General features: G+C 31.4%; 1 protein-coding gene across 1 annotated transcript; it reads right to left on the reverse strand.

Annotated features, from left to right (window-relative positions):
* Positions 1–391: 391 nt before the first annotated feature.
* On the reverse strand, positions 392–10245 carry LOC117105000. The gene is made up of 6 exons (XM_033245980.1): positions 10222–10245; positions 9205–9323; positions 6324–6390; positions 2569–2688; positions 1661–1749; positions 392–464 (listed from the first exon to the last, which is right to left on the reverse strand). Exons 1-6 carry the CDS (start codon positions 10243–10245, stop codon positions 392–394), a joined length of 492 nt encoding a protein of 163 aa, XP_033101871.1.
* Between the last annotated feature and the right edge of the window lie 7827 nt (positions 10246–18072).

Here is an 18072-nt window from a genome sequence, read left to right on the forward strand (position 1 = left end):
CTTACAAAACATCTTCTTTCAATGTATTAATTAACTAATTTTAATTTTAATTTTTAGTATCTAAGTTTAAATTTGTTATTTTTATTTTGTGTTCTATGGAGCGAGTACATTGATTGTTTGGGCTTTCGCCTATTCTCGCATCCTGGCTAAATTGTTCTTTTATGTCAAATAAACATTATTATAAATTATGTTTTTTTTTACAAACAAATAACCAAGGCTAAAGTCTGCCAAGTGAAATTAAACCATGAGCAAAAGCATTGACACATGAGTATGATAGGTATGTTTTTGACCATAAATATTTACCGATTTTAATTTGCTCACTTTGTTTGGTATTTATTTTAATATGTTTATTAGTGGTATCTAAGTTTAATTAAGTATGCTTTATTTGGGGTCAAATCATAATACATAAACCTATAATCGAATGTGTAAAAAGGCATTCAAATATGCCCCTTAGCATCTTTAACCTGCCAAAGAAAGAAATTAGGTTAGTGTAAGGAATACAAATGTCATACCTTCATAGAGAAAAGCATACTCATCCTTAAAAGTTCATAATTTAAAATAATAATTTATTTTAATTGGGTCTAGGTTCCACTGCTATTTCATAAATGAAATGTGTGACCAAAAGTATCTGTGTAGACTCCTTAGATTAAAAACTAAAATACAAATACTCTATAACTGCACAAAAATGAAAATCCAGAACTATTTGAGGCATGTTGTGGCAAAATGGCTAAGTTGTAGCAAAAATTGAAAATCAAGTTATTGGTATTTTCAGATACCTGAGTATGTGATCTTTAAAATGAGGGGTCATTCATTCAAATTGGACATTTCAAGACTAAGTTATTGGAAAGTGAATCAAGATAAACATGATTTTGAGTAATTGCCTTTCAAAGTTATTTATGCATACATTGTTTAATAGAATGAACTATTAAAATAACATTAAATAAACAATTTGTTGACCACTTCCAGAACTAATACTTTGGTACATGATTAATAAGACATTAAGCTGTTGATTTATAATAGTGAAAAACAAATTTGGTTTTTTAGGCGATTTTTTGAGCTCCCATATTTTATAGCTCATTATACTCAATACTGGCCTGTGTGACAACTTACCATTTGGCCATGACATGCCTCATTTTCTCCGTATTTTCAAGGTATTTAAAATGAAGAGATAGCTTGTGTCTGTTTTATCCGATTGTTGTATATGTACAGGTAATCACTAATTACCAAATGTAGTATTGTATGATTTGTGTGATTGGTGTCTATATAAATAATATTCAGGTTAATTAACAAAATGAGGTAGTAGGTCTAGAAATACAAGGGTTCTAAAGTGGTGGCCAGCAGGTCATTTTTAGCCAGCAAGTGCATGGTATCCAAAACACTAAAACAAGCCAAAAATAATATGACCACCTAAGCTAGGCCTAAAAATGCAAATGGTTATGAGATAACAAGGTGATTGACTTATAAAGGAACTGAAAAGATAAGACTATGCTGAATGAATTCATCATAATGGTTAGACAAAAAAAAAATTATTTTCTTTATTATAAAATTATTATTTTTATATAATACAAGATTCTAATATAGGATGAGATATGATTTACTATTATCAACGGTAAACTAAGAATAAACAGACTATGTTCTATTTACAGAAGCATATGCTTACCTTGTTCTTATACGATGTTGCCAACATTGTACATTGATGTAGGCGTCCACATCTTCTGACTTCACTTGGACGATGATAATACTTAGCGACTGTTGACAGGAAAATTGTAGATAATAAAATAGAATTGTATCATTTGCACTTTGTATCAAGTCTGTCATCTATCATTCTATTTGGCTTGTCACTACTGTCTGTGATCGTTAAACAATACCAGAAAAAAAAAATGTTTGTGAATATTGTTGATGTTAATGTTGATGTTATGTTGGACTTTTGTTATAATTCTCTTCATGTGTATTTCAATGCCAACAGTAGCTTGCTTTATTGGTTATGATTTTATAGTGTTTGAATACTGTACTATACCCTAATTTTGTCAACAGATAAATGGCTTATCTTCTGTTTTCCTAAATACTTATGTTCTAAATGTTATATCTTTACTTACAGATATTGTATCAATACCATGTGAACTGCATGATAAATGTTGTATTTAATTGTCCTAAAATAAATAATTGACCTGTGGTGAAAGGTCACACATAATGTACATTAAGTGCGACTAATTACAGACCATTCTATTATTTTTGGAGGGATATTGTCCATCAATTCAAAATGGCGTAAATCTATGTAATCATTCACTGCTGCTTTGTAACCAAAAGTCTGTACACACAGTATGTATTATATGTAAGCATGCATGCAGACTTAGAGAAAAAATGTGAAAAATGAATCAAGAAAGAGAGCAAAATTATTTGGGTTACTTGAAATGCCAAATATTATTATTATAACTATAGCCTAACAGTGTATGCATCCTATGCCTAGAAAAACACTTGGATGATACCATTATTTTTGAGAGGAATGTTCTACTATTCACCCACAAATGAAAGGTCGGTTTAAATTACTATTAGGCTGACTTGACTTACATCTAGCAAAGTTTGTATAAGTTTTTCTCCTGCAAGATCTGGTAAGACACAGGGACAGTGTGTGTCCTCCTGCAGTAACACTTTACTATCTAGGCCTTCGACAAAGTTACATAGACAATCCTGCAAACAAAAACAGTACATTTTCAGTGAATGTTCATATATTATCATCACATTATTATATACAAGAGTGGCACATGTATGTCTTACCTGTCTGTTTATCTCTTTTACTTATATATTAAACATAAACATACATATTCAAATGTACTCCAAATATTATCATCTTCATTATTTATGTAAAGATTTCTATAACATTATCATTAGACTTCACCTATGCAGACATACCCACATACACTGCACACACAGAAATACCCAGAGACAAACACAAAAACAAAATTTTGATAGCTTGTCAATGTAGATTAGTAGGTTAATTATATGTCAAGTGTGCATTTAGTAGTTGCATAGAGCTACAAATTAACATAATTATATAATTAATAACATAGTTAACATACATATTCACAGCCTGCCCGAGACATAAGCCTTATTGCCTTATAATGTCATGTACAAAAGCTTAGCACATTAACTTCTTGACATAATTAATAACACAGTCTATCTCCCTGACTGCACTTGGTAATATTTGATAAGGTTACCACTTGCCTAGCATGCATCAATAAACATTTCATCAACACGTAACACAAACACTCCGCATTACAAAAACTTATGAATTCGGCTAATGGTGATGGGGTTTGAGAGACGGAAGTGGAGAAAGGGAAATTTGTTAACAGTAGAGTATAGAATATTAATAATGTTGAGCATGACATATATGCAGATATTATTTTTACTGATAGAGTTGTGGTTAGTTCTTATGGCAATATTGTCAAATCCTAGAATTAAATGATTGTGGAAGGAAAGAGACCATAGAGCACAAATAGTGTTTACTGGATAGGAAAGCCAATGAATTTCTGCACATTTTGATGTAAAACTTACAGGAGGTTGTTTTGTTAAAAGTTTGAGTTGGGGACTAGGCATAGCTAGGCAGACCTAGTCAAGCTAGGCCTGGACTGTAATGGTGATGTTAGCAAATGTACGTAGGCCTAAGATTCATTGTTTTGATTTTCATCAGCAAGTAATTTGACTGTGAAAACACATACTCTGCTAATAGGCCTATGCCTAATAATTATACTATTTGTCACTATTGACAAAATATTCCTATCACTTATTCAGTAAATGATAAATAAAATGCAATAATAAAAGCATATATGTACAAAACAACCAATGCTAAGCATTTGTTTTTAGATTTATATTTTCATAATCCCAATAGTTTATGAATTATTGAGCAAATAATATACATTATCAAAAATAAGCATTACAGTGAGCTTGTTAAATAATTAGCTGGCACAGGGGATTAGAGGTAATGTTATCAGTTGTCACTCTGGTTGACTGAATAAGAAAAGAGCTGGCAGTGTAATGGTTAAGTATACATATATTACTGAATATATAAAATAAAATTAAACTTTGTATTCAGACCAAAATATTCAGTAAAATGCTAAACAAACAACTTTCAATAAAAGTGTAAAGAGCAAGGCCATTCAGTTGATTTTGAAAAAGTAATCACATACATTCAAATTAGAATTATTGAAGATGTGAAAGGGACCCTTTTAATTCATATGTACTGCAAGTATGTACTTTCAAGCTATAAAACAACAATTTCCTCTAAAAAAAATATTTAAGAAAACATTTGCTTTTGATATCAAACAATATTTACAGAGAAATGTGACATTTCAAATTATTGAATTTTGTTTATTCACATTCACATATTATCAATAAACTACCTTTAAATTACATAGTGTATTTTTCTTTAATGTCACAATTGTTGTTTTCTAATAAATATATGTATGTCAAAGCAGTAAAGAAAATTTGAGTAGCAAAAACTTAATCAATATAGTATTCTGAAAGTAATTTTTAAATTTGAAAAATGTGAATTTGTTAAAACATGGCTTGCATATGTATTTATTGTCTTGCTTTAACAAGGGCAACCTAGGACAGTAAACAAAATACTGTAAGCCCAAGTTTTTCATGGTGTGATTGGTAAATTTAGTTGATTTACGAGAGTGAAATTTTTAAAACTTGGAAGAATTTCTATGATAAATAAATACATCATAGATATAGGATATATTGAAATGCTGGTGTCACACCTATGTATGACTTATTCTAAAGGACTATAGTCACCAAATAATCTAAAATTATAATTAGACAATCCGACCCATGTCAAGTGGTAATGTATCTATATTTATACAATTTGTACTGCATAGTGCCATCTTGTATTCATAATTCAGGATTATCTTTTTCAAGCACAATGTAGAGACCAAAGATTTTGATGGGATTGACTAATTATATTCCCAAAGTAAGGTGTATTCCCTAAGGCAGTGTTTCTGCAACACTGACAATTCCTCTGATAAATTATCTTAAAATTCCCTCCAAATATTTTATCCCATCATGCTATATTAGGGACAACAATGCAATGTGTTTAACACCAAAACACCGCTTTGTTGACCTAGCAGGTGACCCTTTTATGCACAAGATGAATAGGCCTAGGCCAAGAACAAAACCGATACGGTGCTATTTCGCTCAGTGAAATGTACTGTTGCAATGATGTTTCATTGTACTATAAATATAGGGAGTGAGAAAAAGATGGAAAAAAATGCTATTGTAACTTTGGTGTGCTTACGATATACAGTAGAAACCCTCAATTACAAACCCTGATTTAACAAATTCCCGATTTTACGAACGTAAAATCAAGATAAAAAGTGAAGTGAAAAAAAAAAAAATCCGCTCGAATTGTAACTGTTATTAGCATGCATACAAAATAACATACCATACTATACAGTACTATGTTATTATGTCTTCACACATGTGCATGCGACAAATTTTATTTCTAATTTTGTTTGTTTGTTTTATTGAATGATCGATGGAAGTATCTATGGAAGTTGTGTTAAAGTAAAATCCACAGTCTAGGTATTTAAGAAGGTAAAAACGTGCGATTAAAACAAATTTGTGTAGGGCCTAGAGTGGGCCTAGTTTATGCCAGTGTAAGTAGAACCAGTGCAAATATATAGGAATTTTGGTCAACCCCAATTTTACGAATACCCGCCAATTATGAACGGCTCTGGGCCCGTGCCGTACGTAATTGAGGGTTTCTACTGCAATAAACAATAATAGGTAGGGACAGCCTAGACCTAAAGCCCAGCCAGGCAGCAACCGTCAACATCGAACGCAGCCTTTACAGGTTTGTTAAAAATATCTGATAAACACAAAAAATTTACTCACTTTTTATTATGAAGTGTTTGATTAGCCTACAGGCCTAGGCCCTATAGGCCTACTAACTACAGTACTAGGCCTAATTGCCTTAGAAACTAACTACACAAAACAATTATTTGCATGGGCCCTGATTTGACATCGGTCAAAGGTTATTTATTTTCGCATTCAGAATTTTTTCCGGTAAATTTGGGCCCTGTTTCTGCAGCAAAAAATAACAAAATTATTGGATAATAAGTGCTGTGGAAACACATCCTAAGGAGAGACGGTTGACCATTGTATATCATTTTTTGTTGTAACACATACACACTAACACAACATCGTATAACATTGATATGATATATAATTCCACCTGGTAGTATAAGGAGACATTTTGATGTAAGTCAACTTTTTGATGTTTTAATAGAGGTCATCACAATTTCATTCATCAGTCTAATACTTACTAAAACAGGAACAAAATACATTTGTACAATTTCGGGTGTCAAAAACTCTGCACAGCTAGCAAATGGCCTGCAAAATGAAAAACAAAAATAACAGTATTTACCAATTTTATGGAAACCTGAATGATCTTGAACTGTCTAGTTGATTAAAATGCAAGTTTTGAAAAACAAATCTAATAATCCAGGCTAGACAAAAGAAATCATCATAAAAACACTGTCTCATATTCTAAGAGGAGAAGGACCTCTTAGAATAAATTCAAAAATCAAAAATTCCATTAACTTAGAAATTCATAATCAGATTTATGAATTATAGTAACTTAAGTATGCAATGTAATCACATTACTATGCACACAATTCATCTAATTTGAGGGTTTAGTAGAGTAGCTAAATGTTAAACAATTTCAACAACTTTATTTACACATAATTTTTTACTTTCTAGTTAAAGGTAATTAGCATATGCAGCTTAGGAATTGTAACTAATCTGCAATAACAAGGATCTTGACATTTACTAGGATTGAACCAATGACCTACAATTCAACCAAAAACTAAATATAATATTAAATAATATAGTGTAAACCAATACATATTTTACCATAAAAATCTATAATTTATCATAAGGGACCAATCACAGAGTTCAATATGCTAATTATGAATATTTATCAAGCGTGAGTCAATCAGCCAATAAAAGAAACCATAGTTTTAATCGACGTCTAAGGCAGTTTCATGTATAGCGGGTAATATCCAATAAAATTGATATGATTCGCATGGATGCTTTCATGTCTTAAAAGGTGTGGCGTGTAACATCAGTAAAGATTATATTAATAAACGACTTGTCTAAAACAATACCAATATGAATAGAATAGCATAAAATTCTGACTATAGGTAGTCAACTGAATATATGTTTATCTTGTTAGTTGAGAACAGTACATAATGCCTGAACTATATAAGATATACTTTTAAGTTTCAAATTAATGTTCATAATCATATGTATTTAATATACCGAATATACAGATAAGATTCTGTCTTTATGAGCTAAAAATTTTAAAATATTTTTTATTGCTTCCTTTACAAATTGACATTGAAATTAAATTAAAACAAACTAATTTTAAAATAAAAAATAAAATCGTAAGTTTATTATTAGCTTCATAGGCAGGAAGAAAAACAGTGTTGGCCAAGCCTGACCAATTTGTAATCTTGAAAATGTAAGGTCGGCCTAATTTTCAGTAAATTTTTGTTTAGCCCTGTTGTTACAAAAATACTTTGGGTTAGCGATGGTAGGCAATCAACCCCATGATACGCAGTGCAGTGCAATAGACACAATGTTTATGTGACATCATTACTTCAATTCAAGTTGGCGCAAGCTATTTAAGAGCACAAACGAATTCTATATTCGAGTCCTAAATATTGTATGAAATGTCTGCTTCAAGTTGGCGCAAGCTATTTAAGAGCACAAACGAATTCTATATTCGAGTCCTAAATATTGTATGAAATGTCTGCTTTCTGTCAAAATTATGTTTTATAAATATGATTGATCTGTATCTATATAAAAACATATATATAGGAAAAGTAATAACAGTAACTCTAGATACTATAAAGGATGATTTTCTTTCCAGACACTTTGCCTCTAGGGCCTACGTAGCTACGCAGATACTTAGGGACCTAGACTAATCATCTTGCTATGAACCTACCATGATAACTAGCCTACTGGAAGAATAGCGTAAAACAATATGAGAAAAGTGGTTATTTTGGATGCACCACTATTGTGTGTGCCACCAATCTTAAGGTGTTATTCCTAATAAATTGATTAACTGATGGATTGATTGAGAAAAGTTTAAAGTCAAGATATGTCTATTAACTTCATGTTAGTATTTTCATTATTGACACTTACACCGGTATCATTTTAAGCAGCATACTGTGTTTTAATGACAGCATTTGGATTATCAATGCATTACCCTAGGCCTTTCTAATTTGTTTGCATCCCTGTGCCAATTCACCACTAGCCAGCTTATGCATCCCACAAATTTGATGTTAGATTACAAGTCTGCTGCACTATTTAGGTCACTTTCCAAGTGCAAAACTTTTTGTTTTACTTTATTCTAAACTAGCATTATACTGTATTGACAGAGATTAACAGATGATCATCACAGAAATGCTTAGCCTTTAATTATCAGAATTAGGTGCCAGGAACATTAACGTATCTAATCAAGGAGTAATTCAATCTAATCATCGAAATGGCTATCACTCCATGTGGCAACTAAGAAAAAAGTGCAAGTATTTTTACTCTAGCATGAGGGCGCTATTTGAAGATGTTAAAAGATTTATGTAAATACAAGGCCCTTAACCCAAAAGAGATACAGTATTGTTTGTGACCCAGATCATTGGGAGGTCATTGAATGTAATTCACATAGGAAACATAACAGATGTGCTTATTTTGGCATACATAAACTGAAAATAAAAAAAAAAACATAAGATGAGCCAATAATGTCCACAACATTTTCGTCAGGGATTTAGTAAAAATTTTAATGCTATATTTTGTATTGTATAGTTGATTTAATAATTAAATTATTCCAGTACACCAAAATGAATCTTGTAATGATAACACGGCCAATAAAAACAATTAACATAAAATGAATGTATCAAAGACAAAACTGAACATAGTTTTAAAGTAAGTACCAGTAAGGTTATATTGTTCCCATCGATAACGCAAGTTGATGACGATAACAGTGATGACGGTGGTGATGATGATGATGAAAAGTATCAATTTTGATGACAGCAACACTTTACAGATTGAAAAATCAATACGAGGCGACAAAGGCGAAATTAAAACGATCAGATGACGCCAAAAAAGATCAGGGAAAAAACAGCCAGATTAGTAATACTATACCTGAGAAGACACGCAATCTGTATCAGGCTTAGCTCACTGCATCCAGTAAGTCGCTCCTTTAGCAAGGCAAAACCACCAGCGCTTGAATAATGATTCAGAAGCTGTTTAACCAATGGTGACTGCAAAAAAACATCGTGAAATATAATTAATACTTTAGGTTACAATTATTTACAAGTAGAACCAAACCTGTAACTTGGATTCCTCAAGGTTTTCTATGAGAACTAAAGGTCCATGGGGTGCTTGAGTGCCCTAGGAGTGCTCTGGTAGTGCCTAGAAGAAGGGCACAGTTGGGGACCAGGAAGCGAATCACTATTTAACTAACTGAAAGGTTCTACTATTTTGACGGTTTTTGATGCTACGAAAATGGTGGTTTGACTCGAAAGGAGAGTTAGCTGAATATAAAAAACTTTTCTCAGACTACTAGGAAAAAGTGGACTAGATGAAGAGAAAAGACGGACACCATTGGAGGCGAACAGGCTGAGACCTGCAGTAGAAGATAATATTTTAAAAATCAAATATAATATGCACGGGAACATTTTCAAGTAATATGAGAGGAAACATTGCATCAAATTATGCCTACATATTGTTACTATATATGATGTTTAAAACAAACAACATTAAAACATTTGTAATTTGGAGAAACTCATTAAAAAAAAGTCTCCAAAACTAATTAGCACAACAGTAGACAAATAGCTAATAAAGTAGGAATGAGCAGACAACGGACTCGTAAGATTGAAATAAGGAGACGACAACAGATAAGATCCATACAATATTCACACACTAAACTACACTAGATTATTCTGCAGATAAATTCAAATCAAATTTATAAAACAAATAACAGGTTGATTTTTACAAATTAATGTGTTTTGCAATCTTTTCATACTGTAATACATGTTATAATCCTACAGAATTATCAGACTATGCCTACAAACTCATTTCATTTTATAAGCAGTTACTCATGCTTTAACCTTAACCTTTAAACTTATCAAAGGGGAAAATATTAAATTGGAAAAATACCTCAGCAATTACCCAGGACAGCATAATGGGTGAAATTGGCGGAAAACATTGTAGGTGGTTAGGCAGGAATAGCTGATAATCACAAGAATCTTTAACATGTCAGGCGCAAAGGATTGACAATACTAATGTTATACTGCACTGCACTAAAGATAGGGGAGCTAATGTCATAGTTGAAAGCTGGAAAACCCCTTGAATATTCAAATAAAGCTCATTTAAAATTGGCAAATAAGTTATTAACTTCCAATAAAATATTGATTACAGACTTACTATTATCATATCATATAAAAGTGTTTGTTCACTGCTAAGTATTCTAAATAATATGAATAGTATGTGTACAATATGCAGCCACTAAATCAGTAAGATAAATATTTTCAGATTCAAATTTTCTACTGAAAACTAATTAAATTTATTTATATAATTACCTATAATGAGGATGACATTGATTTTATGAATAATGATGATGACATTGATTAGCTATGCATTAGCAAACTACAAACTATTTCTATGTTCTTCATAAAACTTGTCATCCACTCACAATATTTTATGATTTATTATTAATACTGTACTTGGTACTCAACAATGAAATTAATATCACTAAAACTTCTCTCCCCAACAATAGCTTATAATAGAAATTGAAATCCCACTAAATGACATGCACATGCATGAGCTACAGCACGTAATGTTGCTCCAATATCCTCAATACCATGTCATGTGACGAAGTAATGTAACTAGACATCATTATGGGATATGCCATTCAAGCAAGTCTTATCTATTTGTTTCGCTGGTAGAACAAGTACAAAACAAAAACCCTTAAAATGTTTGGGTCATCCAATGAGATGAATGAATGATTGTAGGACAACGGTCAGTGTATGCTTCTCAAGTATTAAATCTGCATACAATAGCCAATCGTACTTAGACTGTTTACAATAAATAAGTATGGCAGCGTCTACCCAATTTTACCTGTTAAGTGAACCAGTGATAAATTATTTTTAAAAATGTAGGACAGATTTATGAATGCCCAGCCAAGAGACATTCATGGACAATAGATCCAGTATTTCAAGAAACGTGTTAAAACTCATGTCTTCCAGTTAATTTACTGCAGGAGAAGTGACTTACTTTATATGAAACCTATAGGCCAAAAAATGTTGTGGTGTAGCCAAAGCACAGTAGTTAAGATTTAGGATAAGTTGGTCAACTTTCATATAAGCCTAGGGGTATTTCTGAGATTTGACAACCACATGTACTTTGTCTGGTAAAATGACAATCATAGGTCTAAAATCCATGTTTAAGGGTGTCAAACGTATTAATTTAAGTTTAAAAGGTTGCGTCACATCTGTATAAACCGTTGAATATTTGTACAAAAAAAATTCATGAAAGTATAAAATCCTACAAAACAATACATACACTCCCAAATATATCAAAATTTGTATTTTAAAATATATGAAAGAAGATTCCTAAGAGTGTACACACTGCACAGTAATTTAATAGTAATCGTGAGGATGATCAAACATCATTAAGTGATTCTTTTCAAAGTGACTGATGACACGCAAGAGAATCGGAAAACGATAAATGTATCTCCGACTGACCGTCTAACGATCACCACAGCAGGATGTGAAGTAAAATGGTCTATTCAGCTAAGCTCCGTTGACAAACCGACTCTATATGTTTTATCCTCATGAAATGCTGAATTTGGATAATCATGATGATTATTACCGGTAACAGACTATAGACAGTTGCATGGATATTAATGTCTGTTATCAACGGCATAGAATTGCAATCAATCGTTCATAATAACTATTGATGTATATATAGTGGTCTTTGGTTACCTATTGAAGAATTATATCTGTCTGAAAGCATTCAACTCATTGAGATTACCATAATAATCCCTTAGAAATAAAGATAATTATAATTAATCTTGCTCAATTATAACATCAATTTTATGACAGTGTTACTTACATTAATTATCACCTGAAATATTGCAGAGAAAAACTTCTCAACCTCTTACAAGATGTGATATAAACATAAATAAAGATAACTGAATAATGAACTACTCAAAACACATCTGGATTTTTATTGAGGCATTGAGGCTTTTAGCAAAATGCACTCAATCAAGATTGAACTATTAATTAATAAATTATTAAAATAATGATAATCACAATAGTACACATAATAATAGTAATAATAATAATAATAATAATAATAATAATAATAATAATACAGACGATGTTGATGATTATGATTATAAAAATGATAATGGTGATTATGATCAGGATATAATGACAATGATTATGAATATAAGAAAATAAATCAAATAATGATGATTATTAATTAAAGAATTAAAAAAATTATTATGACAAATGCTTATGGTAATCTTGATTATTAATAATCAGAATAAATGACAATAACAAAGACAATACAATATATTTATTTGCCCATGTCAATTGGACACAACAGCAAAAATGGTTTAGACTACAAAAACCAGACAGTTTCAACTGAACAACTTCCTCAACTGACATCATTGACTTAGTCTGAAATGCAGTGACAGTCGAATATATCTTCCGACAGTAGTAGCTGCCATTTAGTTTTGTAAGTAAAGCAAGTATTACTGTATACTGACAAAACATTAGTAGGTAGAAGCATCGATCATGATTTGCAAGCTAATTCTAACTGTAGTGTTAGCAAACACAGTAAATGCCAGGGAGCCTGCAGTAAGTGCCAAGCAGTCTAAAATATATAACAAAGAGAAAATTTCCAATATTGAAAAATTAAATTCAAAAGTCTCAATTTTTTTAAGTACCTTATACTACTTATTAACTGAAGGCACTATAATCATAGGCCAGATTATGTATTATGGACAATTCACATGGGCAAATCCAGAGTAAGGGGCCATGCAACATGTAAAGCAACATGTGGGAAGGAGGGTGTGTTGTGTTTGACATTTTTGATTTAGAAATACTTGACCATAGACACTGTTGTTACATGGAATTTAAATCAAATAATTAGCTTGTTTTGCAGTACCATGCTCCATTTCTTTCTTTTCAGTTCCTATTTTTTTGGGGGTGGGGCCATAACCCATGTTGGCCCCCCGGAAATCACCCCGATTCACAGATATTTGACACACAAAACAGTGTGAATAGAGAGAAAAAAAAAATCCAGAGTTCTTAACATGACGAACCTTGAACTCAACATTATGCATGTTAATTTACAATACAACCTAAACTGACATAACAACGCAACATAAGGAAGGAAACAAAAAAAAGAACTCAAGGGTCTATAGAATTTAGAGCCAATGATTGTTGCAATGGCTCGATGGCTAACACACATAATGCCAAGACAAATGTTGTTCTTATGATCACCATACAATAAAACTATAAGCAGTGATTTTTGTGCACTTTGACCTTTCATGACCTCTGCAAATATGTTAAACCTAAACAAGTTTAGACTGAATAAATACAGCTTCTCAACGAAGACATTGAAAAAAGTAACCATTACTTAAAAATGAAATCATCAAGACAATTATTTTTTTAATTATGATTTATATTTTCTCAGAAAAATGTTGATATGGTAAGATGAAATATAAATCAGTTTTGAAAGGCTCTGATGGAATTAGCATTATTCATTTAAATTATATTGATTCAGGTTGTTGAGATCCTTCCTTGAGTCAATATTATTGTCCGATATCTTTTTCATAAAATTTGACAAGAATAACTTTCATAACATCTATAGGCCCATCCTAGGTATCATTGATACTTTACTGATTTCTTTACTTCCTTCCATTAGTATTAAATCTATCTATCACTAATACCCTGCTTCATTACTAATTTCTTAACCATTAATTTGTATATGATTTGTTATCATAGCAGAGAGGCCCTATTAATTTAACTTATGTTTAAAGGAGCCAAACAAAGTTTAAAGGGACCACAAATATAATAGGTATTTCATCCTTTATGAATTGTTTACAGTATATTATTATCATCATATTTCTAAGAAAAAAGCACTACCGATCAAGATTTAATAAAATCAAATTGAAAACGATGGCACAATTTGAAAGGTATTGAAAACGATGGCACAATTTGAAAGGTATTGAAAACGATGACTTTAATTCCAAGAATCTTGCTATCAAAACAACCACATTATTGGTAGTTGCAATGGGATTAAATTACAGTTTTGTGATGTCAACGCTATTACATCCTGAATATGAAGTAAATGTGCTTACTCCATTTTTCAAGTTCTGTTACTTAGACTTCCGTTACTTTAGTCAATCATTGTAAATAATATCGAAGATTTATTGTAAACAAAGCAGTTACAATGACAAATGACGTAAAATCACCCACTTATGCTAAAAGATAAAAAAACTAGTGTTCAATTTTAAAATCAAATATCTCTATAATTTATTGAATTATTATTTTCAACAAATTAATTACAATACAAAGTTATTTAGTGAATTGCTGTGAATGAAAATTTTTAATTTTAACGTTACCCTAAATAATAATGTAATTAAATGCGATTAAACAATAAGTTATAGAGATACATTGATTGAATGATTATTTTTAACAATTTACTTACAATATTTGGCAATATTAAGTTATTTATTACTGAATTGTTGCAAATTAATAAAATCTACTTCCTCTTCATTTTCCTAGGAGCTATATAAATGTGATTTTCATATTTAATGGATTAAGCCTTGCCATAACTGCCACATGTCAACAACCTCTACCACTACCAGTCAACTATGCTGACATGAGTGATTTCTTATTTCAATCAGTTCAAAAGTATCATCTGCATCAGAAACGCCTTGCTGATCATTAAACTGGATAACGTTTTTTTTAAGAAAACATGACACACTACAGTAACCATAACACCATTTTTTAACATTATAAACACAAAATATGACTTTACAAAACTAACTATCTGTAAATATATACACTATAACCAAAAATACTTGTTATTAACATTTCTCTATTAAACTTAAATACTTTCCTCTTTTCTTATATTTTATCAAGAAATTAAATTTGAAAAAATATGTCAAACCAAAATGACAAGTGAATGTGCTTATTTATGACTACAAAAAGCCATTTAAAACATATTTATCTGGCAATTTTTGAAAAAAAAAAAAAACAAACAATCAGAGGAATTAAATTTCTTCTTTATTTCCTTTCTTTTTCTGTTTACCAAATGTTTAAATAATAACTATAGCGTTACCTCAACATAGTACTACACTTACAGTAACTACGCTCACACGCTAGCCATTGGCCAATTCGCAAAATATGACTTTACAAAACTAACTACCTGTAAATATATACACTATAACCAAAAATACTTGTTATTCACATTTCTCTATTAAACTTAAATACTTTCCTCTTTTCTTATATTTTATCAAGAAATTAAATTTGAAAAAAATATGTCAAACCAAAATGACAAGTGAATGGGCTTATTTATGACTACAAAAAGCCATTTAAAACATATTTATCTGGCAATTTTTGAAAAAAAAAAAACAAACAATCAGAGGAATTAAATTTCTTCTTTATTTCCTTTCTTTTTCTGTTTACCAAATGTTTAAATAATAACTATAGCGTTACCTCAACATAGTACTACGCTTACAGTAACTACGCTCACACGCTAGCCATTGGCCAATTCGCCAACCGGCGAATTGAGATGCTGTTTTGCATCATTCGCCAAAATGGCGAAAGCAAATTTTTATATACTGTAAAGAAATTTAATCTTCATCTATGCATAGCAAACAATATAAATGCAACAATTTCATTGATAATTACATCTGATATGCTGTAGAGCAAAACAACAGGTAGGGCCTACTGCCAGCGTAGTTACTGTAAAAGCAGTCGCTTGTAATGCCAAAAAGCGAGGCACTCGCTACTCCCCATTTCAATTACAGTAGGGCCTAGCTAAGGCCTAGGACCAGTAGCCGTCGGTCCCACATATTGTACACGATTGTTTTTGTTTCGTTTGTTCAATCATAAATATGATTATTACCGCCTGTACGACTGGTTACAAATGAATAAGACACAAAAAAGCAAGAAATTTATTTATGGAACCGTTTTTGTGAATTTTTATTGGTTTTTAAATTTGGCGAAAACATTTTCAATTTGGCGAAAAAAAATTAAAAACCTTTCGCCATTTTGGCAAAAGAAAATGGCTAAAGAAAATTTGATCCTAGCCTGAGCGTAGAGTAACTATAGTCTCAGACTCAGAAGTTAGTTTTTTATTACCAGAACTATTAAAATCTAGGGCAGTTCAAAGACATATTAATGTAAATCTGTGAGAAAGTATCCTGGGTTGTTAACACATCTCTAAGGCTTAGCATTCTTAAATTGTAATTTTTTTAAGAGGTTGGTAAACTGAGAGTTTATTTTATTGATATCAGTTGTAGATCTTGGAATTTACTGTACTATGGAAGAAAGGGGAAAACTTAAGAGCAAAGGTACAAACCAACTCCAGTCTTAAGAAGCACTGAGTTGGCAACTTGGCCATGCCATACATAGAGGAGATATTGGACAGTAGTTGTGTGAAGTAAAATGGGGCAAATAGAGGACACGCCAAAGACTGACAAATGTCAACTTCACTGAAAAGAAACAATGTTTTTAGGCAAAACTCTTTACAGCACACACATTTTGTTGACCAATTGTTGTCGGTAAGCAATGGAGACTGCAAAGCAACGAGGCACAAATGATGAATCATTTTCAACTACAATCATTTACAGTAGACTACCATCAACTCAGCAGATGGTGTCACATTGTTAAGCACTCACGGAAAGAGGAGATGAATTCATCGAAGACAGTTGATGCAATATATATGCTCGGTTACCAGAGATCTTTCCTCTGAAGAAGTATTAATTGTCAACGTCTGCAAGCAAATATGACAACCTACTAATGGTGGTGTGTAATGTAAACAACATATTTAAAAATATAATGAAGGAATCATCATATATTCAGCTAACAATGCATGCCAACTATGGCCATTATTAAAATGCCTCTCATCCAGAGCCACAAACCTTTTGTGTATCATATAAGATGGCCAAGAATTCATACGATAAGCCATTTTATTTATTAAGATTTAACATCTTCTCTGACAGACTAAACCATCACACCAGCACATCCTGTTTATACTATTATAATATCTCACAACTGTATTCACATTTTGAATTTAATTAATTAATTAATAGCAAAAAGTATAAAAAGGAAAAAAACACCAGTAAATAACACCCTGAAAATTCTCCAGAAACCAACGATTCTCAAGAATTTACATTTGCACTAAGCAAGTAAAGTATCAATATGCATAAGTGGTGCTTTCAACATACGCTTATTGTGGCTTTAGCTGACGTAAGTAACAAGAAAAATGACAAGAAAATAGTTAAAACTCCCTCTTTGTGATGTTTTATGTTCTACAGTTATGTCCATACGCTCTGTTGTGTACACAAGCTTGATATATTAAAGTCTTTTATTTAACTGCAAATTTTTACTCTTTGACAACTATGAACAATAAAAATGCAGCCAATTAATTTTGTGTCAAAAATTATAATTCAATCGTAGCATGTGTATCTGACATACTGTATCTCTTTTATTTTAAGGAAATACATCAGAGTGTTAAATTCAACTGCTCAACAAAACAAAATCAAACAAATAGTAAATAGGATTCTAAGTCCTGTCCACACTATCAAATTTTATTCGACAAAAATGTGGCATGCCTAAATTGGTCATGATGACATCACATCATGACCATATATAGGCACATCATGCCTAAATATGGTCATGATGACATCACATCATGACCATATATAGGCACATCATGCCTAAATATGGTCATGATGACATCACATCATGACCATATATAGGC

The sequence above is a fragment of the Anneissia japonica genome, unplaced genomic scaffold, assembly GCF_011630105.1.
Source record: "Anneissia japonica isolate Jap-2015-1 unplaced genomic scaffold, ASM1163010v1 scaffold287834_len5846547_cov211, whole genome shotgun sequence".
NCBI lineage: Eukaryota > Metazoa > Echinodermata > Crinoidea > Comatulida > Comatulidae > Anneissia > Anneissia japonica.